General features: G+C 48.8%; 2 protein-coding genes and 1 long non-coding RNA gene across 7 annotated transcripts; 1 reads left to right on the forward strand and 2 right to left on the reverse strand.

Annotated features, from left to right (window-relative positions):
* Positions 1–7,888: 7,888 nt before the first annotated feature.
* LOC129058449 (myosin light chain kinase, smooth muscle-like) lies at positions 7,889–9,674 on the reverse strand. Its single transcript, XM_054551349.2, has 2 exons — positions 9,262–9,674; positions 7,889–8,129 (listed from the first exon to the last, which is right to left on the reverse strand). The coding sequence occupies exons 1-2, from the start codon at positions 9,596–9,598 to the stop codon at positions 8,116–8,118; spliced, it is 351 nt and encodes a 116-aa protein (XP_054407324.1). The 5' UTR covers positions 9,599–9,674; the 3' UTR covers positions 7,889–8,115.
* Positions 9,675–10,020: 346 nt separating this feature from the next.
* LOC134760980 (uncharacterized) lies at positions 10,021–26,089 on the forward strand. Of its 5 annotated transcripts, XR_010139126.1 has the most exons (7): positions 10,021–10,308; positions 10,960–11,039; positions 13,134–13,277; positions 19,952–20,458; positions 22,971–23,333; positions 23,798–24,157; positions 25,385–26,082. It is a non-coding gene; the product is annotated as an uncharacterized LOC134760980 (long non-coding RNA). The 5 variants fall into 5 exon arrangements; XR_010139128.1 differs by lacking the exon at positions 13,134–13,277 and having other exon boundaries at positions 25,385–26,089; XR_010139124.1 differs by lacking the exon at positions 13,134–13,277 and having other exon boundaries at positions 10,566–11,039.
* On the reverse strand, positions 17,507–19,491 carry LOC129058281 (myosin light chain kinase, smooth muscle-like). Its single transcript, XM_063722656.1, has 3 exons — positions 19,310–19,491; positions 18,456–18,658; positions 17,507–17,760 (listed from the first exon to the last, which is right to left on the reverse strand). The coding sequence occupies exons 1-3, from the start codon at positions 19,489–19,491 to the stop codon at positions 17,507–17,509; spliced, it is 639 nt and encodes a 212-aa protein (XP_063578726.1).
* Positions 26,090–26,583: the final 494 nt, after the last annotated feature.

Consider the following 26,583-nt stretch of genomic DNA (forward strand, 5'->3'; position numbering starts at 1 on the left):
TGAGCTCAGATGCCCCAAATGGGTGGGAAGGCTCAGGGAATTCAGGAAGCTTTTGCAGGTAGCAGCAATGCTTAGGGAGAGGAAGAGAGTGGGTAGGATTTAGGCTGCCCCCTGGTTTGGAGCTCCTGAGGACTTAAGGCTGCTGTACTCCCACCCATTCATTCCTACTCTTTCCCATGGCATGCACATATGCAGGGCCACTTCCAAATCCGCATCCTTCCAGTCATTCAGGTGCACAGCTTGGGATCATCCTTGATTGTCCCTGCTCTTCCTCTGGAATTCCTCAGCTCTGAATCCCCTTGCCAGTCCTACCGCTGCTCTCCAGTTCAGAAGTTTAATGATACAACATTGGGACTATTGCAATAGGCTTCAAACCTGACTCCCAATCTATTCTCCCCATTACCGTCTGATACGTCTTCCCAAGCACAATCTTTGAACCTTGGCATGCTCCTGCTCAAAGTAGCTCCCACTGGGGAAAGTAGCAACTCCTTAACTTGGCATCCCAGGCTCCAAAGTACCGCAGCATTGCTGCCATGGTCATAAGGCTGGCCTGGGTGTGCATCCCAGCTCTGCCACTTATCGACTGTGACATCATGGGCAATTTTCTTGACTTCTGTGAACCCGTTTGCTTCTTTTGATAGGGGGTTTTACATGGAATTGTTTCAAAGAATAAATGAGATCATGAATGTAAAGCAGTTAGCCTGGCATATACCGACTACTCAAAGATATTATTCAAGGACCTCTACGCTATGGCCCCGGTATTACCTGTCCCATAGGCTTAGCTACAGTGACTTGAACTACTCGGTGATCTCTGTGCCTTTGCTCCATTTTTCCATTCTCTAATATTCATCTTTTTGTGGTGCTCCTTTATATATTTTGTGCCGTAGGTATTTGTGTACTTGTCTTGACTTCCTTACTCAACTGTATGTTGTTTGAGGGCAGGACCTGGATTTGACTCATTCTGTACTATACCTAGCATAAGAGACACAAAGTGTTTGTGGAATGGATATTTACCTCAGTGAAACAGCTGCCTAGACTTGGGTTCCACATTAATTAGTTAATTGATAATATGTTTATTTATAATAGCCTCATGGATATTTACTGGGTCCTACAGTGTTTAGGGGCTCAGTGGTAAAAGCATCAGGTACAGTCTAGGCCCTGCCATGTAATGGGAAAACAAACTGGTAGAGTGGCCATAAGGATGGTGACAGGGCAGGTGCAGGGCTGTGGTTGGGGAGGTACAGGGCTGTGACAGGAGACACTGAGGAGGATATGGGAGCACATAGCAGAGACAACAAACATAGTCCTAACATCCTGAGGGCTTGCTGGAAGAAGAGATCTTTCACCTGGGACTACAAAGATGAGTAGAACCTTGACTCAGGTACATAGTAAAATTGCTTTAAGTCTCAGTTTAAAAAATCTTGTTTTATTTGCATTTACTCGCAAGCACTTACAGAAATACTTCCTTAGTACTAGGTTTTCTGAAGTGATCTCTCACTCTCAACCAAGGCAGTTGTTCACATTTGAAGGTTTCTAGGGACCGGGATGAGGGTTGTTGATTCAAATTTTACCAAGCCAACAGCTGTGGCTGGAGACAGAAATTTTTCTCTTTTAAGAGCTGGCTGGGTGGAAGATTATTCTCTTCTATCTGGGAAAAGATAATCATATACTTTCATGCTGTCAGGGTGGGGCCTATTCTGTTTTTGTTTGTTGCTTGCTTGTTTTGTGGCTTCAGCTTGTGTGGATACAGAGCAGGAAGGCTAGAAGCAAGAAGAGACTGGGGTGTTTTTCTGACCCTACAGATAGCTCTTCTTGGGTCAGGAAGAAAGACTGTAGTAGCAAACATGATCTGCAGCTGCAGAGGAAGCAGAGGGGATTTTTGCATCAAGGACAGACGTGGGGATGAGGAACTGTATACAAGTCAGAAAACTTGATACCAGAGAGAGGAGGCCACAGAAGATAAGGGGTCTCCGTAGACCCTGTACAAAAGAAATGTACAAGAGGAAAGCAAATGGATTAAGAATCATTGTGATGGAATAATCAGAAAGATTATGAATGATACCTGTGTCTTTAAAAGGGATTACTTTTTTGGCTTAGTGCTTGCACTCTATTCTCTTATTTTATTATTTTATTTTTAAAAGTATTAAACTGTGCTAACTTCTTTTTAACCACACCTACCTTTTAGGACCCAGAGCCCAAGGCATCTACTGCCACCTGATGGTAGAGTATACCACCTGTGGGATTTGGAATTGATGAGAATATACATTAATTGAAAATTGATTCTGCAGTCAAAATATGGAATCATAGAACATGGACTTGTTGGAGATATTAAAGATTACATAGTTTTTCTTCTAATAAAACCCAACATCTTTTTATATACGATATTTTAGTTGAATACCTCCAATGACAGGGAGCTCATGATCTGGCCTGTCAGGCTATTTTGTCATTCATTCTTGTTAGTTAGAATGTTTTTTCTTTTTATTTATTTATTTATTTATTTATTGATGAAGTTTAGCTCTTGTTCCCAGGCTGGAGTACAATGGTGAGATCTCAGCTCACTGCAACCTCTGCCTCCCTTGTTCAAACGATTCTCCTGCCTCAGCCTCCCGAGTAGCTGGGATTACAGGCATGCACCACCACGCCAGGTTAATTTTGTATTTTTAGTATAGATGGGGTTTCTCCATGTTGGTCAGGCTGGTGTCGAACTCCCGACCTCAGGGATCCACCTGCCTTGGACTCCCAAAGTGCTGGTATTGCAGGCGTGAGCCACCGCACCAGACCTATTTATTTTTTAAAAGAAAAAATCACTTGTATTTATTTGTCATGTTTACCTCTGGAAAAACTCATAAGTTTACTGATTCATCTACATAAGCCTTAAATATTTGAAGGAACCTGTTTGTTTCCCCATAATCTTTTTGTCTTCAGGTTAAACCGTTGTAGTTCCATATTTATTATTCTGATGTCATGCTTCTCAGAATCCCCATAGCATTTCTTTCCTCTAGTTGCATTCTGTTGCCAGTGTTCCTGCTGTCAGAATTGGATCGAACCCAGTGTTCCAGACATGATCAGCTTAGTGAACTCTAGTACTTGCAGGCTGTCTGAACACCAAACTTCTAACACCTTCTGTATAGTATGAGTTAGCTTTCTGTAGCCTTTCCACAATGCTGACTCCTCTTAGGTTTGTGGTAACTGAAAGCCCAAATATTTGTATCCTTTCCCACATTGTAAAACTTTTTTTAAAAGCTGAAAGCAAGGCTGTACTTTAAAAAGAAAGCTTAATTGCACAAGTTTAACACAAATACATACTGAATTTCAGAGGTTACTCGTAAAGCCAAAGCCTTTTTGAACTCCATACCAACTCAGTTTCTCTTTGGAGGTAGATCCTGGTATTAGTTATTAGGGGTCCTTCCAGATCTTTCTGTGCATTTACATAGATAAACAGATATCAGTAGAAATGTGTAAATTTTTTATGTGTGTTTGAGGTTAACATATTGTGTCCGGAATTGGTGGGTTCTTGGTCTCACTGACTTCAAGAATGAAGCTGCAGACCCTCGCGGTGAGTATTACAGCTCTTAAGGTGGCGCGTCTGCAGTTTATTCCTTCTGATGTTCGGATGTGTTCGGAGTTTCTTCCTTCTGGTGGGTTCGTAGTCTCACTGGCTCAGGAGTGAAGCTGCAGACCTTTTTGCGGTGAGTGTTACAGCTCTTAAGGTGGCGCGTCTGGACTTTGTTCCTTCTGATGTTCGCATGTGTTCGGAGTGTCTTCCTTCTGGTGGGTTCGTGGTCTCGCTGGCTCAGGAGTGAAGCTGCAGACCTTCGCGGTGAGTGTTACAGCTCTTAAGGCAGCGCGTCTGGAGTTGTTCCTTCCTCCCGGTGGGCTCGTGGTCTCGTTGGCTTCAGGAGTGAAGCTGCAGATCTTCGAGGTGAGTGTTACAGCTCATTAAAGCAGTGTGGACCCAAAGACTGAGCAATAGCAAGATTTATTGCAAAGAGCGAAAGAACAAAGCTTCCACAGTGTGGAAGGGGACCCGAGCGGGTTGCCAATGCTAGCTCGGGCAGCCTGCTTTTATTCTCTTATCTGGCCCCACCCACATCCTGCTGATTGGTAGAGCCCAGTGGCCTGTTTTGACAGGGCGCTGATTGGAGCGTTTACAATCCCTGAGCTAGATACAAAAGTTCTCTACATCCCCATCAGATTAGTTAGATACAGAGTTTCCACACACAGGTTCTCCAAGGCCCCACCAGAGCAGCTAGATACAGAGTGTCGATTGGTGCATTCACAAACCTTGAGCTAAACACAGGGTGCTGATTGGTGTGTTTACAATCCTTGAGCTAGATACACAGTGCCGATTGGTGTGTTTACAATCCCTGAGCTAGACATAAAGGTTCTCCAAGGCCCCACCAGAGCAGCTAGATACAGAGTGTCGATTGGTGCACTCACAAACCTTGAGCTAGACACAGGGTGCTGATGGGTGTGTTTACAATCCCTGAGCTAGACATAAAAGTTCTCCAAGGCCGCACCAGAGCAGCTAGATACAGAGTGTCGATTGGTGCACTCACAAACCTTGAGCTAAATACAGAGTGCCGATTGGTGTGTTTACAATCCCTGAGCTAGATATAAAGACTCTCCACGTCCTCACCAGACTCAGGAGCCCAGCTGGCTTCACCTAGTGGGTCCCGCACAGGGGCTGCAGGTGGAGCTGCCTGCCAGTCCCCCGCCATGGGCTCGCACTCTTCAGCCCTTGGGTGGTCGATGGGACTGGGCGCAGTGGAGCGGGGGGCAGCGCTCGTCGGGAGGCTCGGGCTGCACAGGAACCCACGGAGGTGGGGGAAGGCTCAGGCATGGCGGGCTGCAGTCCCGAGGCCTGCCCCGTGGGAAGGCAGCTAAGGCCTGGTGACAAATCGAGTGCAGCGCTGGTGGGCTGGCACTGCTGGGGGACCCAGTACACCCTCTGCAGCCACTGGCCCGGGTACTAAGTCCCTCATTGCCCGGGGCCGGCAGGGTCGGCAGGCTGCTCCAAGTGCGGGGCCCGCCAAGCTCACACCCACCCGGAACTCCAGCTGGCCGGCAAGCGCCGCACGCAACCCCGGTTCCCACTTGCACCTCTCCCTCCACACCTCCCTGCAAGCTAAGGGAGTGGGCTCCGGCCTTGGCCAGCCCAGAAAGGGGCTCCCACAGTGCAGTGGTGGGCTGAAGGGCTCCTCAAGTGCCACCAAAATGGTAGTCCAGGCAGAGGAGGCGCTGAGAGCGAGCGAGGGCTGTAAGGACTGCCAGCACGCTGTCACCTCTCAATATCATTTTGCAAGTTTTCTGCATGCAACATGTCCTGGAAATCTTCTGCATAGTATATTTCACAGTGTGGATATTCCATAGTTTCTTAGCAATTCTTCGATTATTTCTCTTTTTTAAAATCATCATAAACAGCGTCTCCTTGTACACATGTACAAGTGCTTGGCCTCTAGGGTAGATACAAAAGACTGGGTGAGTGATACATACATGTTTATTTTAAAATGTAGATCTCAGACATGAAATTTGCCCTTGTTAATTTTGACCTAGTATTCAAATCTGCCCAGATAATTTTACGTCTTGATTTTGGTCATCTATTATAATATTAAGCCCACTATACCAGTTTTGCATCATCTGCCCATAGTATAAGCATATCTTTGATCTCCTGATCTAAGGAAACGATTGTTTTAAAAGTCACACACGACAATCAAGGGAGGAGCTCTGTGGCCATTACCAGAGACCTGCATTCCACCTAAAGCTCACTGTATTCTCCCAACAAACACTTTGGTCCGTGCAGTTTATCTACAGCAATTCTACCCAAATATACCTTCATCCCATTCATTTTTTACCATCTTACATACAAGAATTTCATGGAGGACATTTGTAAAAGGCTTAGCAGAAATCCAGACTCACCTTCTATGACATTCTCCTGTCTACTGTAGCGGGACTGTCATGGAGGGAAATGAGAACAGCACACATTGCTCCCGGGCATGTGTTATTTAAAATAGATCCTGGTAACACTTTAATGAGTAATGTGTTTATGTACCTCCATGCAAGAGTGTATTCAGTCTGAAAGATATCAAGAAAAAATAAGCTGTCCATTCCCAGTTGCCTGTCTTACCTATATGTTCTCAGTCTAATTGGTCTCCCAGGGAAACTGTCTGAAGGCTGAGACATAGCTGCTTTAGTGACAATAGCTGCTTTAGTGACAAGCTCATGGGTTATATTTCCAATGTTATTCAAGCTAATTTGTCCTGCCTCAACATAACATAACAGAGGTAAAGGGGCCGGGCACAGTGGTTCATGTCTGTAATCCCAGCTCTCTGGGAGGCCAAAGCAGGCAGATTACTTGAACCCAGGAGATCAAAACCAGGCTTGGCAACATAGTGAGACTTTGTCTCTACTAAAAATACAAAAATCAGCTGGATGTGGTGGCACACACCTGTAGTCCAGCTACTCGGGAGGCTGAGGTGGGAGGATCCCTTTAGCCTGAAAGTGAGCCAAGATCAAACCACTGAACTCCTGCCTGGGTGACAGAGTGAGACCCTGTCTTCTCTTTCCAGATCTATTGAGAAAAGACTCCCTCCACCTCTCAGAATGCCCTACTCCCTGCAGGGGGACCTGCTTAAGTGGTGACTGATAGACAAATCCTTAAGATAAGCTTTTTCCTTAACAAAACACCAGGCTCTTGAAGTCTTGGTGAGTGAAGAGACAGAAGGTGGGGCCAATTTTTTGAGACAACGCACTCTCCTGTATTGAAGCAAGACAGGCCCATTGTAAGGTCTGCTTCCACCACTGCAGGGAAAATACTAGAAACCTGGCAAGGCTGGGGGCACCATCAGTGTTTCAACCTTTGGACAACTGTTAACAAAATCAAGGAGTAAATAGTCATTAGTGTTTTCTGTTGATAGACAAATTCTCAGCTGCCACCAGTATCCTGACAAAATAATAGGAATTAACTAAGAGGTCATATAACACAGTGGTCTAGGCACAGGAACTCAGCCACCTGAGTTCAAATCCCGGCTCTGTTACCCCCAGCACCTTGCATTTGGCGAGCTACTTAACTTCTCTGTTAGGTGGACAGTACAGTCGTTGTTGGGAGGATTAAATGGGTGAAAAGTGTAAGAGGCCTAAGATAATGCCTAGCACGTAGTGTTCAACAGATGTCAGCTATTCTTTAAACACAATTTAAAAATATTTAGAAGATGTCTTACGTTTGATTTGGGGCTCTCTCTGGAATCCCTTCCCACCTCTCCTGGTCTCTCTCTCCCCTCCGTGTGCAGCCTTCCTTGGATCATTTCTTCTGCTGCTGCTCTGGATCTGAACTGTTCCCTCTGGGACGGTTTCCATGGGAAGGGAGGCTGGAGTGGCTAGGATCTCTAGGCTCTTTACCACTAAGGGACCAGCAGGGAAAACATACTGCAGGCACTCAGGGCATGAGAAGACAGTGGCTAATGGCTCAGAAGGGTTTCTGAGACCAGGCCTGGGGTCTGCCTTACATCGCTTAGCTGAGTGAATTGTTTGTAAGTGCCTGTTGCTGGCTCTGGGTTTAAACCCCATGCAAGCCCTAGAGCAGCTGCTCCCAGCCGACTTAACCTCAGTTTCCCTGAGGCTGAAGCAGCCACAGACCTCCCATTGTGCAGGCCTGTGTGGCTGCACATGTCCTGAGGATGGTGGATGCCACCCTGCATCCTGCCTGGAGAGATCACTGTAGGGCAACCTGGGAAATGCTCCCAGTCAGGGTTTCCAATCAGTTTTACCAAGGACTTTCCAAGTGGGAGAGCCCCACAGGGGCGGCAGCACAGGCTGTGGCGTCCGCTCCTCTGAACGTCTCACCCCAGCCCAATAATCCCGCATGCCTCAGGGGAGGGGGGCTGAGCCAGCAGAGGTGGGGGATGGAAGAGACGACTTCTGCAGGACCCTGCCAATCTGAGGACATCCACATGGAAAAGTTACTGCGTCAACACATTAGCTTTTCTCTCTGCCAGCCAGTGTTCCCTTCACTCTTTCAGCGCTGAGATTCAACGTACTCAGCTGCTCCAGGTGTGCTGTCCCAGATGTAGAGGGAAGACGGACCCTTACTGGGGGCTGAGAGGGATCCTGTGATCTTCAAATGCTCCATTCTGCTTGTGAGGGGAAGGCAGGAGCGTTAGAAGGTGAGGGAGGGAGTGGGGAGGGTGCTGCCAGGGGACAGGGAGGGGAGCAGCCCATGGGGAGAGCACTCTGACACCTCAGCTGACTCAGATTTGACAGGACCTGTCCACTCCGGCCTCTTCTGTGGCTGCCTTCTGCCCCTCAAGGGTGAAATGTCACTTCCCAGGAGCTTCTTTGTACCCTGCCCTGGCTGGAGCCACCAGCATCGGCTCAGGCAGGACTCTGTTCTGCGCTGGCAACCTAACCCTCCACTGGCTGCCAGAATCGGGTATGGAGGTCGCCGGCCTCGGAGCTCCCACCCAGACTTGGGATTTACAAAAGCACTTCAAACCAAATTGAGGGTCCAGAGAAAATACTCCTGTGTCACCCCCGTCTCTTCTCCAAGTACAAACTGGCCCCTCTGAAAACTCCAGACCCCAAAAGTCCACACAGATGGAAGGACTTGGGGCCCCCCTCCTCTCCCCACCATCCAAGAATATGAAATACCAGCCCACAAAAGTCTCATCCAAATTAGGAAGCGAGCAGCTCTGTCTGCCCGTGAGTGTGTGCTGTAGGGGCTGTTTTGGGATTTTGGCTTTCCCAACAGATCCCTTCAAACCCACAGTGCTATCAAGACTTAAGTTATTGTTGACCCCAACTCAGAGCTCCGTGCCATCTGGTCACTGCACACCCTTCCCCAAACCTAAGACGTGGCTCTGAACAGCTCTTTACTCAGAGCTCCTCCCTGGCTCCAGCCTCCGTGTCCCCCACCTCCAAGCCTGTGAACACAGCCCTCTCCACGCTGGAGCTGGGAATTAACTCAGGCTCAGGTCTCCTCTGGGGAGCCACAGGTGGCGGTGCCATGAGAGGGCTCTGCCAGATGGGTGCTGAGATGTGGGCATGTGCCACAAGAACCAGGATCCTAGCCCTTAGCCCCAGCCTTGGTGCATGTACCCAAGGCCCCTGAGCGGGGACCTATCCTTGAGTGAGCAGGAAACAGGGGCACGGCCCTCCTACCCAGGCTATGGGCTGCTAACAGGGGTCAGCGAGACCAAGGCTCCATGAGCGAGCAGTGGCCCTGGTACAGAGGCCCCTTCTTCCCCAACCCCCACACTCATTTACCTTCCTGGGAGAGGATGATGAACTTGGTGGTCTTGAGGGTCTTTCCATTCAGCGTCCAGGTGATGGTGGCTGGGGGGTCAGAAGACACCTGGCACTGGAGCAGCAGCTTCTTGCCCTCTGCCACACGAACATCTTGCAGCTTCTCCTTGAAGGCTGGGGCTGTCCCCTGGCTCTCTGATCTCTTTTCATTATCTGTGGTCCCTGCATGGCCTCTGTTGCAGTTCACATCATTCTTAACGTCTTTCTTGAGTTCTTCTTTGCTAGCAGATTTCAGGGTCTCATCAGGCTTGGCGTTGCCCATTGGCTTCAGGGTCTCAGCAGGCTTGGTGTTGCCCATTGGCTTCAGGGTCTCAGCAGGCTTGGCGTTGAGTTTCAAGGGCCCTTGGGTTTCAAGGGCCCTGAAGGCTGTGCATTGCTCAGGGGCTTGGAACTTTCCACTGCCTTGGCGTTCAGGGTCTCAGCATTGCTGCTACCATTCTCTGCTGGTAATTTCTTCTTGCCACCCAGCACTGAGCGAAAATCCGGGGTGGCAGGTTTTGGCAGTGGCACCTTCTCAGGCACGGGGGTCTTGGGAGTCCCCTTCTTGGCCAGGACAGAGCGGAAATCGACCTGCTGGGGGCTGTGCACCTTCCTCTCTTCCTCGGACACAGTCTTTGGCTTCACTTGCCGCTGCAGGTTGGCACGGAAATCCATCTGCTCGGCTGGGATCTCCTTCAGGTCGTCTTCTGATAGGGTCTTGGTACTCACCTTCTTCCCCAGGAGGTCTCGGAAGTCCAGCTGCTCCACCTCCTGCTGACAGATCGCCTCCTCAGTGTGCTGCCTCGTCTCCACGCGCCTCTTCAGCACCCCTCGCACGTCCTCGCCGTCTTCCTCCTCTGGCCAACCCTGCCCTCTTGCTGGCCAGCCAGGCCTCAGGGACCCACAGCGGTCACTACCACCACCATCAGCACCAACTCCTCCACCACAGAGGTCCTCACAGCTGGCAGGCTCCCTCCCCCTGCAACCAGTGAAGGGAAAAAGGAAAGTAGCAGGAGGAAAAGGGGCTGGGTAAGAAAGAAACGTCAGGGGAGAGCAAATCCCTGAGGGTGGGAGGGTAGAGGGGAGCGGGAGGGGAGGGGGGAGGCTGGCCAGGCTGTGTTTATAGATGGGAACATTGGTGAGAAGTGCTCACTTGCTTAGTTTGTTTATTACATCAGTAATGACTTCAGTAGCCTTATACGAGTATGTGCAAAAAAAAAAAAAAAAAAAAAAAAAAAAAATCACCCCCTCCTTCCTCTGCTCTCCCTCCCTCATTCCCCTTCCAGGCTCTCCCTTCTGGCTTTGACAGCCTCAGCTGCAGGACACAAACAACTAGGGCTGCTGGGCTGGAGCTGCCGGGGCCAGGAGGAAGGTGTGGATGGGAGCATAGCCTGGTGGGGCAGCTCCTGGGGGCACTCACTGCAGGAGGGCTTTGGCAGAGCTGTTCTCTAGCATCAGTGACATCTGGCAACTGCATTTGCCAACCCAGTTCCTGAGGAATTCCAAAGATCAATAAAGATCAAGAGGCCCTCTGGACAAAGGGTCTGTTCAGTGTGGATTTGCTCGCAGGCTACTGGCCACCGGGGAAGATGGAAGTCGCCAGCTTGGCTGTGATATTCACCCCAGCCTTAGATTTAGGGCAGGACCCTCTCACTCTGTGGTCACCCTTTATTTTCTCAGCTCTTATTTAAAAAGAAGAAGAAAAAAAGAATCTCTGAACAACAGCTAAGGCAGGCATCCAGAAGTAGGAATACTTTTCTGTAAGTATATAATATAATCAATCAATCAATCAGCTAATAAAAGGGGAAGGAGAAAGGCTAACACTTCTAGGGACTGTGATGGAGCAGCTCAGTCTAGACAGATAGGCCCTGGTGGTGGGCCTGCCCAGTGACCTTGACTCTGACTCCATGATCCCTTAACACAGAAGTAGTTCGTTTCCCTCTCTTGCTCGGGAATGGAAGCACCCTCAACCCCCACTCATTGATAATGCTCTCAGATCAGAACTTTTTGTGTTAAAAACCCAACAAGTATTTTCCTACATGAGTGGCCCTTTCTCTTCTTCCTTCAGTTGGGGAGGGCTCTGGATTCTTCGTGTCCATAAACCTGGTCAGTCTCCTGCTGGTGCACAGAGGCTCAGGCTCTCTGCTCAGGGGAGGGGCTGTACCCTGCCTGGCTACAGTGCAGTGGATTTGCAGCAGATTGTCCCTCCAACCCCATAAGGCTGCCACCTGCTGGCATTTCTGAGCTCTGACCAGCCAAGAAGGTTGTGCTCAGGCTAGGGGAAGGGGTGGAGGCAGGTCTGCGAGCCAGAGGTGACAAGTGATGGTTATAACAACTACATTTCATACAGCACCCTCCAGCTTTCATGACACCCACAGGCAGTTCTTTCTTGATATCCACAGCATGCCAGAGAGGTATAGAGTACTGCCATTCCCAATTTAAAGATAAGCAAAGGGGACTCTGGGGTGGGACCCTCAGGGTCTCTGACAACGGTGCTCCCACTCATACCCCTGGATGTGGCCGTCTCACTAGCACTCAGACCCAATAGCAGATGTGCCAAGCTCTGTGACAGATTCTTTACATGAGCCATCTCATTTAGTCTTAGAACAGCTCTGTGAGATTAGAGTCAGCACTGTTTTTATAAGGTAAGAAAAATAAGGCTTATAAAGGTAAAGTAGTCCAGGCGCAGTGGTTCACGCCTGTAATCCCAGCACTTTGGGAGGCTGAAGTGGGAGGAATGCTTGAGCTCATGAGTTTGACACCAACCTGGGCAACATAGCAAGACCTCACCTCTATTAAAAAATAATAATACTAAAGGTCAAGTTTAAGTAATTTGCCTAAACTCACAGAGTTTGCTAGTGGAGGGAGGGGTTGGGATCTGTGACCCTATGACCTTTGCACCCCACCCTACTGTGCTTATCAGTACAAATCTGGTCTGGGACATGTGTGTGTCCATGCACATATGTAGATATCAACCATATACATGATGCACACATATACTGGTCTAGCTGGCAGGCATCTGCACCTGGAGGTCCGTGTTTGGGAATATGTGCACATATGAGTTACACCCACCTGGACAGGCATCTGAGCATGCATTCTTGTGCATTCTGCTGGTGTGTGTGGGTCTCCACCTCACTCTGCCTGGCCTCCCTCCCAGTGGACAGACACTGACAGCCCATGGCCTGGCCCAGGATTCTCAGGGGCTCTGGGGCGCTGCTCACCCTTGAGTGCTGGCACCCATTTGAAGCAAGGAGAAGCCAATCATTGCTATCCTCCATCCCCCCCTCGCCTGCTGGGTTCCCCTCGCCTGCTGGGCTCCCCTCCTTTGTCCTTCTCCCCAGTGCCCTCGTACTGTCCCAGGCTGTGCTGGTGCAGGTACCTTCCTGACTGCCTTAGCTCTTTCACTTCTTTCTCCACCCTGGCCATGCATCCCATAGCCTGTCCCCTCCCAGCCACCCTCCTCAATGCTCAGGCTTTCAGAGGGCACAGATTCAAGGTGCAGGGAGTCTGAAGTCTGGAGAATTTTGAGTTCAGGGTGTTCCTTTGCTCAACAAACAGCAATTAGAAACCTTATGGGTGCCAGGCCCTGGGAAGACAAAGAGGTCCTCAGCGTGCCCCAAGTTCTCAACACTCAAAAAGGCTTATGGGCTTTGGGTGAGCTTGTAGAATAACCATGTGAGGTCACCCTGCTTCTGCCAGGCTGCTGGCCAGTGTCAGGCCACTCTTTTACTACTTTTAAGCACAGCCTTGTGGTGCCTGGGTTGACATGGAGCAGGAAGATGAGATGCCCAAGAGCTGTGTTTGCCTGGCAGCCCTTTCAGCATCTCCTCAGCAGAGTGTCCTCCTGTCACCAGTAGAACACAGCCCAGATGCAAACATCAGGAGCAGACACTGCCCAGATGGCTGCTTTACCCCAGCTGAACTCCTCAGAGGCTTTGGTGGTGGCCAGCCCTGTGCTCCAAGCTGGAGTAAGCCATATCTCCCCATGGGGGAAGCAGGTAAGGGTTTCTGTCACTTTCCGTGACCTGTGCTCAAGGTGGGGAGCACAGACTCAGATAAGCTTCTCAAGGGCTCCTGCCCAATCCAGCCCCAGGCCTTACCCTGTGGCACCCAGCAGTCTAAGGAGTCAGAGGAAGGTGGAGGACTTGGGATACTAAGGCTGACCCATTAAGTGGAACATCCGGTGGTGAGGGTGATCTAGTGGTAACCATTCCTACAGCCATACACTTAAATCTCTGCTGGGCCTTAAAGACAAATCATGGGTTCATTTGCAGCCTACAAAGTTCATAGTGGCCTCCTGCCTGGGACCCACATGTCAGATCACCTAAGCTGCTGGAACAGGGTCTTGGGGCCATATTTGACATCTGCACATGCCCAGTTACAAAATCAGGACTGGGGCTGAAGATGAGGCCCCATCCCAGGAGCTGCCGCAGAGCATATGGGGCTATCATCCTATATACTGAACCTTTCACAAACAGAGTCCTTTTGCTTCGGCTTACTAAGCCCTGAATAAGAGTCCCACTCCTTGGTTACAAAGCCTTGGATCCTGTCCCACCCTGAATCATCTACCTCTTGGATGGTTTTATATGGAAAAATCAGTTTAAATAACTAATTTCCTGGCAAGTATCAAGTGTTTCAAGTATTCCAGCTGGAATTTTGAGCTGACTTTTTGTCATTTCCCTTTTTGGTACAGTAGACAAGAGCTAGGAAGGGAAGAGAGGCAGAAACTACCCACCCCCACTCATACCTGCCTCACAACCCTAGCAGGGACAGGCAGGATCTGCCCACCCCTTTGCCCCTGTACACCAGACCCCTGGCTCCCTCCCAGCCATCCAGTCATTCCCCTCGAAAGGCACCCTGCTCTAGGTCTAGGTCACTGGAGGAGCGAGGTCTCTGGCAGGCCTGCCATGTACCCTCAGGAAACTCTCCACTTACTTGCTTCTTCTCAGGTGGGGACAAAGCCAAGGCCAGGGCAGTGGCCTCTGAAAGGAATGAAGAGGCTGGACTTTGGGGAAGAAAAAGAGGCAAAGGCTGCAGGCTGGAGGCTCTAGTGTGGTTTCCCAGGTCCTTCCAGTTTCCTGTGCACTTGGGAGAAACTCCCCATGCAGAGCCATAAGGAATGGAAGAGCATCTGATTTAAGTCAAAAGATGAGGGCTTGAACTTGGGCTCTGTTACTTGCCTTTGGGTGGCAACGAGTAGTCCATGACCCTGAGACCTCAGTGTCCCCCGTTATTAAATGATGATGAGGCTAGATAACTTCTGAAGCCCCTTCCAGCTGGGACAATCAAAATTTTTTTTTTTTTTTTTTGAGACGGAGTCTCGCTCTGTTGCCCAGGCTGGAGTGCAGTGGCGCGATCTCAGCTCACTGCAAGCTCTGCCTCCCAGGTTCAGGCCATTCTCCTGCCTCAGCCTCCCGAGTAGCTGGGACTACAGGCACCTGTCACCACGCCAGGCTAATTTTTTGTATTTTTAGTAGAGACTGGGTTTCACCATGTTAGCCAGGACGATCTCGATCTCCTGACCTCGTGATCCACCCGTCTCAGCCTCCCAAAGTGCTGGGATTACAGGCATGAGCCACCGCGCCCGGCCGGGACAGTCTAAATTTTATGACTGTCCCCAGCTGGCCCCAGACAATCTGCCTGCCAACCTCCTGGTGCACGCCACCTCTCTGGCCTAGCAAACTTCCCACAGCTCTTTGCTTGGCTCTGCCCCCACCCCCCCTTTCTTGCTTGGCCTACTCAACAGCTCAGCCTTATCACATTTGCCAAGACTCAGCCTTCCTTTTCCATCAAAATCCCCAAACAAGCTCCTCTCCTCTAAGATGTCTGGCTTGAGTAATATAAGTATTATCTCAAAGTGCTACTCCTTCTATACTGATGAGATCATCAGCAGGTATTTTTACACATCATCGGTTTCCATTCTTTGTACTGACCTAGGGGGTAAGCGTGTACCTTCTCCCCATTTTGGAGGCAGAGTGGCCTTCCTGGTAATAACTAGTTCAAGCATAATGCAAAGGCAGTTGATGTGTTCTGAGTGTACTGCTAATAATAGTAGGGTGACCAGCAGCTCACAAGTATCCCATCACTTGACCGCAACAGACACGTCATTGAGCTCAGCTGAGATTAGCCTTGCCTAAATCAGCAGAACTTTCTAGGAGACCCAAAGACTCCTAAGAAATAATAAAACTGCTTAAAAAAACTAGCTATTTTTAATAGTTATTAAGTATTGGGGTGGTTTGTTATGCAGCAAAAGATAACTGATACAGGTATAAAGCACATGGTCACAAAGGACCTAAGGGGATGGGGTACATATTGGGTTTTGCAGTAGCCTTGGCGTTTAGCTCTAGAGCCTATTTGTAGCTCAGAGCTGTGAACATGATGGGCTCAGCATGGGGAGATGATAAAGTACAGGCGAGAAAGCCCCTTGCAGAATGGTCAGGCACCCGGGCCAGGACAGGTCTAACCATCCTCAGGATGTGGCACAACCTCCTATTTGTAGGTTAGGTGCAAACAAATGCTCTTCTTCGATGCTTACACCAACCCCAGGACCCACAGAAGGCATTCTGTCTCCATCAATCCAGGGCTGGCATAGGATTTTAAGAGACAGGTCATTTCCAAGGTAAAAGAGCATTTCTGAATCACATTCATCTAATAAATAGCTGCCCAATGTCGACTATGGGCCACTGTTCTAGGCCTGGAAATGTAGCAGTGTGCCTCATGGAGCTGACCTTCCCATGTAACCTAGCAAGACCTTGAAAAGGAGAGAAAAAAGCAATGGGGAAAGGTAACCTCCCTGTGGTAGTTTTAAAATGTCTGCCAATTCTTCTCTCCAAGAGGTGGAACTGAATTTACCTCTCCTTGAGTATGGGCTGTACTTAGTGACTCACTTCTAACAAAGTCGGAAGTGATGGCGTGTGGCTTCCAAGGGTAGGTCTTAAAAGACACTGCAAGCTCCGACCTGGGCTCCCTCTTCGATCACTGGCTCTGGGAAAGCCAGCTGCCATGCTAAAAAGACACTCAAGCAGCCCCACGGAGAGGTCCACAAGGCAAGGAGCTGAGTCCTCCCACCAACAGCCAGTGAGGAGCCGAGGCCTCCCACCTACAACCAGTGAGGAGCTGAGGCCTCCCATCTACAACCAGTGAGGAGCGGAGGCCTCCCACCTACAACCAGTGAGGAGCCGAGGCCTCCCACTACAACCAGTGAGGAGCCGAGTCCTCCCACTACAACCAATGAGGAGCTGAGGCCTCCCACTACAACCAGTGAGGAGCTGAGGCCTCCCACTACAACCAGTGAGGAGCTGAGTCCTCCCACTACAACCAGTGAGGAGCTGAGTCCTCCCACTACAACCAGTGAGGAGCTGAGGCCTCCCACTACAACCAGTGAGGAGCCGAGGCCTCCCACCTACAACCAGTGAGGAGCTGAGGCCTCCCACTACAACCAGTGAGGAGCTGAGTCCTCCCACTACAACCAATGAGGAGCTGAGTCCTCCCACTACAACCAGTGAGGAGCTGAGGCCTCCCACTTACAACCAGTGAGGAGCCGAGTCCTCCCACTACAACCAGTGAGGAGCTGAGGCCTCCCACTTACAACCAGTGAGGAGCCGAGTCCTCCCACTACAACCAGTGAGGAGCCGAGGCCTCCCACCTACAACCAGTGAGGAGCCGAGGCCTCCCACTACAACCAGTGAGGAGCCGAGGCCTCCTGCCACAGTCACGGGAGTGAGCCTTGGAAGCGGATCCTCCAGTGTCAGTCAGGCCTTCAGAGACTGCAGCCCCTGCCGACATCTTGACTGAAACTTCAAAATCATCCAGTTAAGCTGCTTCCAAATTCCCAGCTGGGAGATGATAAATGTTTCAAGCTGCTAAATTTCAGGGTAATTTGTTACACAGCAATAGATAACAAATGCATTCCTTCTATCCCCCTGCTTTTCCAACTTTGATCCATTCCTCCTTCCTTCATACTCACCATACACCATATAATGGGGGAACAGAGATGTAACAAGACAGGATTCTGGGGAACTAAGCTCAAAAGGGAAGGTTTTAATGAACACTTGCTATACTGAAGTGGAAGAAGCAAAAGCTTGTGAGCAGCACTGAGCCCGCATTTGCTTTACCTGGAAGTCCAAACCCCACATGGGTTTGTGCTTCTTCTGGCTGCCCAGACCCAGGTTAGGGGAGCTAGGAATTTGGAGGGAAGGGTTAAGGGAGGCTGGCCGGACATGCAGACTCACTTGAGCAAGATCTCATACTGGCTGGCATGCCAGGGCTGCACCTTCTTTAGAACCAGGGTGAACACGTCCTCATTCTGAAGCACCTCGAAGTGGCCAGTGTCTTTGCAGAGGGCTTTGCCATCTCGGAGCCAGTGCACGGTAGGAAAGGGGTCACCAGCTATGGCGCAGGAGATGAGGACACTCTGGCCCAGGGAGGCTGTCACTGAGCGAGGCTTACTGATGAACCAGGGCTGGGTGCCATCGTGAGGCTCTGGAAGTTGGCAAAGGGCAGAGCTAAACAGGGAGGCCCCTCAGCAGGCAGTGTCCACTCAATTCTCCATGGAGGTGAAGGATGGGAAGATAGCATGTCACCCAAGTAACAGCTTGTCCAGAAATCACTGTGATTGGATACACAAATGCAGCACACCCTTCTCATGGCATATCCATCTCGGATACATTCTCAGAGGATAATATTAACATGACTGTATATCCAACGTAAGGGGAGGTAGCCCAGAAGGCACAGGGGCACCGAGCCAGGTGCTAATGATCTGTATCCAATGCGTGTGATTAAGAGTTGTCACTCACTTTATGTGTGCTTAACTTGCCTCTCCTCTTAAATATGTTATCTAATGGCAAGGACCCTGTTAAGCCCATAACTCACCTCAAAAGCTATCACTGCCAAATTGTTAAGTGTATTACAGATTTCCCTCTTAGTACTCTATACACCTTGGCACCAGTAACCCAGAGAGGGCAGGGACTTCAGAAAGCTGGGAAGGGCAGCCCCACTCAGTCAGACCTTGTGATGTTGGACAGGGAGCTGGCCTCTGGGGCTGGGGTGGGACTGAGGGAGGAGAGGGCCCACAGTGGGAACAAAGTAGCCTCATGTGGTTTCCTTGCCTCCAAATCACTTTTGGAGAGGCTGCAGCAGCATCTCCTTCCCACTCGCTCTGAGTGGGTCAGCCTCACCTTGTACCATGAGCATGGCCTGGGTGTGGACCTCTCCAGCGCTGTTCCAGGCCTCGCAGGTGTATGTGCCCGTGTCCTCCAGGAACACTTCCTGGATACAAAGGCTGTGCTGAGTGCCTCTCTGTTCAAAATGGAAGTCCTCTGACCCTTGGATCTCATTCCCATTGTGCAGCCAGATGACTTCAGGGGGTGGATTCCCTGAACTAGGAGGAGGGGAAGGGGGACTGGTTAGGGAGGTCCTCCCCCGCCATGCAGCAACTCTGCACTGAATACAATGATATTGGATGAAACACTCCAACAACTCTCTATGCTTCCACTTCCCCATCAGTAAAATAGGAATTCGAACAGGATCTACCTCGTGGGTTTGTTGGGAGGATGAAATGAGTCAACCAAACCTCCCTTAGCAGCCCATTAGGACAGCAGATTAGAACAGCATCTGGCACAAAGAAAACACCCCATACATGCTCATCAGAATTATTTAACATAAGATTTGGGGAAAATACTGAAAATCGAGGAGTGAAAATATGATTTCAGAGATGAAACAGAAAACCCAAGAAGAATAGTTTTTAAAATTAGAATTCAAGCTGCTTAATAATCCTAAGTGGTGGCTGGACTCCTGGGTTGAAACTGAATGTGTTTTCTGCTCTGCGCTGCTTCACATGGTACACCCACATCTAGACAATGGTACCTTCATGGTAACTCCCTTGCAAATTTTCCGCAGAGAGAGACCTCAGGTAGCATTTCATTTTTCTGTCACACAAAATGTCATCCCAGGGTAAAGATAGGCACCAGCTTGAGCAGGATTTCCAAACATGGCTCTTGATGGATAGCATTTTCAGTTTTTACTGGTCTACATTTCTGGGTAGTTTCTGCGAATTTGTTGGAGCATAAAACCATGGGCATCTGTGAGGCTTTCCTCTGATATAAGAGCTGAGCCATTAGGCTCTGCTTCAAAGGAGCAAGGGCCCTGGAGGAGGCTGCTGAGGCAGGCTTTGTGACACCAGGCCCTGGAGAGGTTCAGGAGAGGGCATGGCATGTCTGCAATGGGTTAGACATCAAATGCCTGGAGGCAGGTGCAGAGCGCCTCCAATCTCTTTCAACTCAAGGACTCAGTGTGCAGCACGGTGAGTGTGGACAGGGGAGGGGACCCAGCCCTCTGCCTAGGACCATCAAAGGGTAGCTTCTAGCACACAGGAGCAGGGAGTCCATCCAAGCATCCCTAAAAGGGCAAGTCCACAGGATCTCTGACGGCCCATCTGTTTTGCTTATGCAGCTCAAGAGGGACTAAAAAACTAGGAAAGCAACCTTCAGAGTGTCAGAGGCACTGATCAGTGGCCAATTACCAGTTATGCACTCAGTGGAAAACTCTGGCTCCTCAGCCATGAGCAATGTGCCAGGATCTTCTCTGGGCTTCTCTCACTCATCTCTAGCAAGGACTGTGATGTCTCAGACCAGGATACTAATCACATGCTCTTGTTTCCCTGCCTCTGTTTTAGAAGAACCTCTGCACTATCATCTCACCTTAAAATTTGAATAGAGCAACTGAGAAAACATCTTCTGAGATTTGGGAAGTTCTCACGTAATTTGGTTTTGTACCAGTCTTCAAAACCTTCCAGCTACACTGGCCACGCTATATTTTCAAATTAATCTCTCACTGCTCTAGCTCTATGGCCATCTTCTTCCTCTGGACCACTTAATCATGAAACCAGAAAATCCTACCCAGAGAAGGCAGAAAACAGAGGACAAGAGTCTCCATTTCTTTGAGTCCATCACCTGATGGTCCCATCTGATTTTCTGGTGGATCAAGGATCTGAGCGTGTCCTCAGAGAGCAATACTCATTGCAACCAAGACCATTTTCATGTTAATCCCCAGGAGACAGCTGCAGAGACAGACCTGACACTTGGGCCATCATAGTGACCTGGCTTCCATCCATGACTTTGAGATCAGAGAGGCCCTGCAGGAAGATGGGTGCAGTGGGCTTGCTGGGAGCCACAGGCAGAAGGTACTCGCTCTTCCCGCTACTCTTCTTTTCTGTGTGGTAGAAAACAGAACGTGGGGTGAACATTCATGCATTCATTCAACAAACACAGACTAAATGACCACTTGGTACATGACTATGTTGATGCTCAGGTTCCCACCAGAAACTGGCAGCTAACAGATAAAGAGTGTTAAGAGTTCCTAGAGATCATTAGGAACAAGATGCCTCCCATTTCTCTGCTTGGCAATGAAAATGTTCTTGCCTGATAGCCAGGAATGAACAATGAGTTCCTATAAGTTTGTGAGTTTTTAAAACATTTTTTTTGTTTTTCAAATAAATGATACACTCACATACAAAATTCAAAAGGTACCAAAGAGTATGGCAAGTCTCCCTCCCACCCCATCCCCCAGCCACCAGTGATCTGTCCTCAGAGGCAACGAGTTTTCAGTTTCTTGTTCATCTTGCCAGAGATGATCTACGTGTGTAACATATGGAAGCAAACAGGCATTTTATTTTCTTCTTAAAAAGTAAATGAAAGCACGTTATACAAAATAGTTGGCATCTTTTTAACTTAACAGCACATCTTGGTGTCTCTCATAAGACAGAACTGAAGAGCTTCTTTGTCACTTTCTATAATTATATGGTGCTCCATTCCCATCCTAGGAGGTTTTAAGCACCTCACAAAAGCCAGACACTACACTCATTAAAATGGCTAAAAATAAAAAGACATCACATCCCAAGAGTTGGTCTTGACAAGGATGTGGAGCAACTTGCAACTCTCATACATGGCAGGTGGTACAGAACCTCCTGAAAACAGTCTGGCAGTTTCTTAAAAAGTTAAACATATACTTCCCTTAGGATCTAGTCGTGCTACTCCTGGGTATGTCCCCAAGAGAAATGCAAGCACATATCCATACAAAGTCTTGTACGCAAACTTTCAGAGCAGCTTCATTCACAACAGCTGCAAACTAGAAATGACCCAAATGTCCATTAACAGGTGAGTAAAACAAATTGTGATATATCCACACAATGGAATATTACTCAGCAACAAAAAAGAATGAACTACTGAGGGCACCACAGCAGGGATGAATCTCACAATAATTATGTTGAATGAAAGACACCAAGCTGTAGGACCAGCTACTCAGGAGGCTGAGGTGGGAGGATCACTTGAGCCTGGGAGGTTGAGACTGCAGTGAGCTATGATCACACCACTGCACTCCAGCCTGGGAGACAGAGCAAGACTCTGTCTCAAAAGCAAAAACAAACAAACAAACAAAAAAAGGAAGAAGCCAGACAAAGAGAGAGTACATATTGGATGACTCCATTTATATAAAATTCTAGAAAATGCGAAGTCCAGTGACAGAAAGCAGGTCAGTAGTGGTGTAGGGCAGAGGACGGGGGGTTGGATTATAAAGTGGCATGAGGAAACATTTGGGGACAATGAGAATTTCACTTTAAAAAATCATGGCAAAGGTTTCATGTGTGTACATACGGCAAAACTTAACAAATTAGACAACTTAAGTCTACGTAGTTTATTGTACATCAATAATACCTCAATAAAAACTAGGAGAAAAAATCAATTTCTCTGAAAGAGGGAGTGTGTCGGCAAGTCAAGGAGGAGGGTGAGAGGCCTGGCCCCTCATTCACATTCAGTTTCTTGTGGAGGTGGGTGAACAGCCTTTCCTCATTCTTGGAATCCCCGCCTCACAGGAGCTGAAGGGGAGGGGGCTGCAGAGTGGCTGGCCCTGCCATCCGCGTCTCACAGGGGACAATCCTGGTGCAGGACAAGCCATGGCTGCCCAGCGTCTGGTCTCTCTCTTGGTCCTGTGAGCCAGGCAGCTTGACTTTTAGTAATGCCGTTTTCGCGTTTTTTGTTTTTGTTTTTGGCAGGTGCAACTGTTGAGAAGGGGAGGGTTAGGATATCTCTAACTTAAACCCTAAGTTTCTGGGGAAAGGACAGCCGGCATTTTGGGTTTTTATCAACACAGGACCACAAATACTAGACTTTCTTCAGGAAGCGGAACCATGGGGAGGTTTCCAGGGTATATAATGTATCTGGGCAGGTGTCGCCTCCAAAGTTGCCACTGAATTTTTATCCACTGCCATGGAAAATGAAAGCAGGCCTACTGTAGAACTCTCCTAGCCCAACCTCTGGGAACCTTGATGGGGAGAAGCTGGGAAGGTCCAGGAGGCTGGAGGAAAACCCCAAAGCAGGTGCAATTGAAGGGCATGGAGCCTGAGTGTGAGAGCAGGTAACCCCCAACGGTCCCCTTCAAAGATGGGGCTCTCAGGCCCTTGCTGCTCTCCAGTGCTCCTGACTCAGCATTGCAGCCTTTGACAGAGGGCTACCAGGGGCCTTGGCAGAAGCTCCAGGAGTGGGCTTGGGGACACAGGACTGGAAATACATAGATCTATCTCGTTTCTCTCACTAGGCTGCAGCAGTCAGGAGAGCTGGCTGCCTCGGGAGAGTTGAGGAATTTCCTGTCTTGCACAGACTGAGAAGGCTCAAGGACAAAATGTTTTTGTCTTTCCACAGCACTCCCTGTTCCTGCCTCTCTGCAATCTCAGCGAGTCCCCAGCCTTACAGAGCTTCATGCAGATGGGCTCAAATTCTTAGATGCTACGGGAACGTCACCAATTCCAGCGCACTCCCCTTTAAACCTGTGGCAGTCTCCTCTTCAACCCCACCTTCTCTTGGTTCTTCCCACCGCCCCTGTTTCCTGGGGGTTTGGCAAAGCCAAGTCACCCTGTGGGTCTCAGCCATTGCGGACTAAAAGCCTATCTGCCCCTCCCTCCCCTGGGAGCTCAGAAGTATGCATGAAAGGGTGGCCTGGGAGCTGCCTCCCACCTGGCAGCTCACTGGTTCCACCTGCAGCTGTGGAGGGGATCCCGGCCTCAGGTAAGTGTCTGCCTCCGTCTGAAGCCCCACTTCCTCATCGGTCTCTGGGGGGAGTCGTGGTATCATCACAGGACTTTGGGTAGTTTTAAAGAGATAATAGGTAAAAATACTTTGTACAACCATTCACTATCAATGAGAACATTTGTATGAGGCTGGCATGAGAACTGACTCACACTTATCCACTTGGGCTCAATTACTTGATGGGTTTATCAGCAGCCAAAGAACCAATGGAGTCTGGACTTCACCCAAGGATTATGCACTCATTTTTATAGGACCTGAGGCAAATACTGTTAGGAATACAAATGCATTGCTTAAAAATATCATGGGATATATCTCAAAGTAAATTGAGGACAAGCTTTCATTGCACCCCCTCCAGGAGATGAGTGAGTGAACTTGGGAGGAACCGCCGATATTTAGTTCTGGTGTCACTCATTGCCTCTGGCCCTGTGTTTTGTTCCCCAAAGCCCTACAGCAAGAATGAACGGAAGATGGAAATGATTGGGAGTGAATGTTCAGAACGAGCCTGTTCTCAGACAGGCAAGGTGGGACCCAGTTCCAACTCACCATTCCACTGTACTGGTGCAGAGACAAGGAGAGACTTAATTAAGGGGAAGTGACTTGGCTAACATCATGGGGCCAGTGTGGGCAGACCCAGAGCCTTCTGACGACAAGGCCGGGATGTTACGTAGGCGTCTCTTCAAAGGGAACCCGTCTCCTCCAACGGTGCCCATGGTGACCGCTCCAGGACAAACACACTGTCAGCTGACCCACATCCTAGATCCTTGACAACTGAGAAAAACTAAAGCAGAACAGAGACAAGCCAGGTGAAAAAGGCAACACGTGTGTGTGTGTGTGTGTGTGTGTGTGTGTGTGTGTATTTCAATTCATTCCAAAGCCAAACAAATTATTCTGGCTCATCTCTGGCCTCTAGACTCTCAGTTTCTGCTCACTCTTCTGTGGACTTAGGTAAAATACGAAGGGACAGATGGAAACTGACATTCTTAACTCATGGCCCTGGCTGTGTGATCTGAAGCAACCTTCCCAAAGCAAGCCTCGGTGTTCTCTCCTCCAAACTTATGGCAACATAATACTGAAAAGTATGATGTCTACATCATCAGTTTAATGCGTGGTAATATTGCAGGGTTTTAGATGATTAAAAAATAACATATAAAACAGCTAGAACAATACATGGCACATAAGAAGTATAAAAATCAATGTTTTCTGACTTTCCCAACCCAACTGACTCCTTTGGTTGTGGAAATTCAACCTGATAATAACTACAATGAGAAAAACCCCCCAAACCAGAACTTTCACGTAACGATGATTCCTTATAAAGCCCAGCGCTCCAGGATTCTAAAAGATGTTCACAGCTCATTCAGTGTTATCCTCAACATCTCAGAAATATTGGGCAGATTGTGTCTGTCTTACAGTGGAGGGAGCTGAGACTCAGAGAAAGAAGCTCGCCTGTCCTAAGGTCCTGGGGCTGTGATGCCCCACAAGGAGGGGGATGCTGCTGGCGGGGTCCTGGTCTGAGTACTTTCCCTTGACTGTTCTGGGAGCAGAGGCAGGTCTCAATTCTGCGAGGAGCTTTCTGTCATCATTCATATTCATGTCCAGAGCTACCCATTACCCTGGGAGTCACTCCTCTCTGCTTGTCCTTGGCCTCCTTCTAGCATCATCCTGGTTTAAGGACCAGGGTCGGAGGCAAGAGGCCCCCGGTGGCAAGTTTGTCTCAGAGAGCCCGAGCCTTCTTCATCTTGGGAGGATACACACTGGCCATGGCACACAAATGACAAGGGATGCTTTGCCGGGACCTGCCCAGCTCAAATGGGGCCACACTAAATATACCCTGGGTTTCCCCACAGCTGTGCTTCCTGCTGCTCTGCTGAGACTGAGCCCTTCTTTCTGGAGTGCAGGAAGGGCTGAGTCTCCTTGTTTTCCTTGCCTAGGATTAAGGATCTAAAGTGTATTTATCTGTTGCTCTGTTACTTGGTATTAGCCAGTTCATTCACAGACTCAGTCATTAAACTGCCACTGTCCCATTTTGACAGAATGGAAAAGGATTGATCGGGCCATCCTCCAATGGAAAAGATAAGCACAATGACTAAGAATAAGCCAAAGCAGATGCTGACAAGTAAAAATGATGCCATATAGATGAAGCTGTTAATAGGACTTAAGAAAGAGCAAGAATGGGAGAACGGGAAGAACAGAGAGAAGAGAAAGAAAGAGAGGGAATGTGAGGAAGAGAGAAGGGGAAAAGGGAAGCAAAGGAAGGGGGAGAGAATGAGAGACAGAGACAGATACACGCACCCCCCCACTTTATGATTCTACTGACCCATGGAGTTTTTCCGTCCTTGCCATTTTGGCTGTTTCTGACTCATTAGAAGTTGTTTTTGAAGCCAGTTCCTAGTCATGAAACTAAACATGAAATGATCACTCTGGTGAAGCAAAAGCATCAAACAAATGACCTATCAGGATCCCAGAGCAGCCACACAGAAAGCCCATGGGCTGAAGCAGGTGGGGGCCTGGTGCTGCTGCTGATCGACTGGGCTACTGTGGCAGCTGACATCACCTCCTGAGCATCACTTTCTTCATCCGTAAAGTGAATTCGGAAGGGTCAAGTGGAGTTGTTGTGAGAATTAAATAAAACAAGCCAGCTTTTCTAGCCAATTAGACTTTTCCTATCAAACAATTCCTTCTTAAAAACAAATTGATAGTGGTTTTACTTTAAAAACCTAATATAAATTGATACCCAACATGGCGTTTTGGAAAGCTTTTATTTAGAGGATGAGTTGGACACCCACAAAACGGGAGCAGTTTGTTACCTCTTGCACTAATTCTTCTTATAAAATAACCAGTAAAACCTCTTCTTCAAACCCAGCACCAGGAGTGAGGCCTTTACCTCTTCTAGGACCTGACACTAGGAACCCACTGCTGCCTTTGTCCTGGTGGCTGGCCAGGATCTGGCATCTCCTTCTGCACTATAGTAACTCTCCTGTCTTCCCTTCACAGCCCTTCCTTTTCTTTCTGTGGTTTTAGCAGGAAAAACAACTACATTCTGAATTTCTCCTTATAAGTATGTTTTTCTACCTGCTAACATTTGCTGGTCAACTTGCTACTTTCTGAAGACCCAAGCGCCTGGATCCAAATTTGCATTCAATGCATGTTTGCCTTAATCTTGGATCTGCCAAATATTTTCCTTAGGCTTTGAACATGAGCTGTATTCCTTAGTTACTACAATGCAAAATAC

This window comes from Pongo abelii, chromosome 2, assembly GCF_028885655.2.
Source record: "Pongo abelii isolate AG06213 chromosome 2, NHGRI_mPonAbe1-v2.0_pri, whole genome shotgun sequence".
In the NCBI taxonomy this organism is placed as follows: domain Eukaryota; kingdom Metazoa; phylum Chordata; class Mammalia; order Primates; family Hominidae; genus Pongo; species Pongo abelii.

Bases quoted from the DNA above. Each gene is read 5' to 3' on its own strand.
- LOC129058449 (XM_054551349.2), bottom strand. From the start codon at position 9,598: ATGGGCAACACCAAGCCTGCTGAGACCCTGAAGCCAATGGGCAACGCC.
- LOC129058281 (XM_063722656.1), bottom strand. From the start codon at position 19,491: ATGCCATGCCCTCTCCTGAACCTCTCCAGGGCCTGGTGTCACAAAGCC. The intron at 18,659-19,309 runs GTAGACCAGTAA...CCCTCCTCCTAG, and splicing joins CGCAGAAACTACCCAGAAAT to TTCAGGGAATCCACCCCCTG. The intron at 17,761-18,455 runs GTGAGGCTGACC...GCCAACTTCCAG, and splicing joins GGCCATGCTCATGGTACAAG to AGCCTCACGATGGCACCCAG.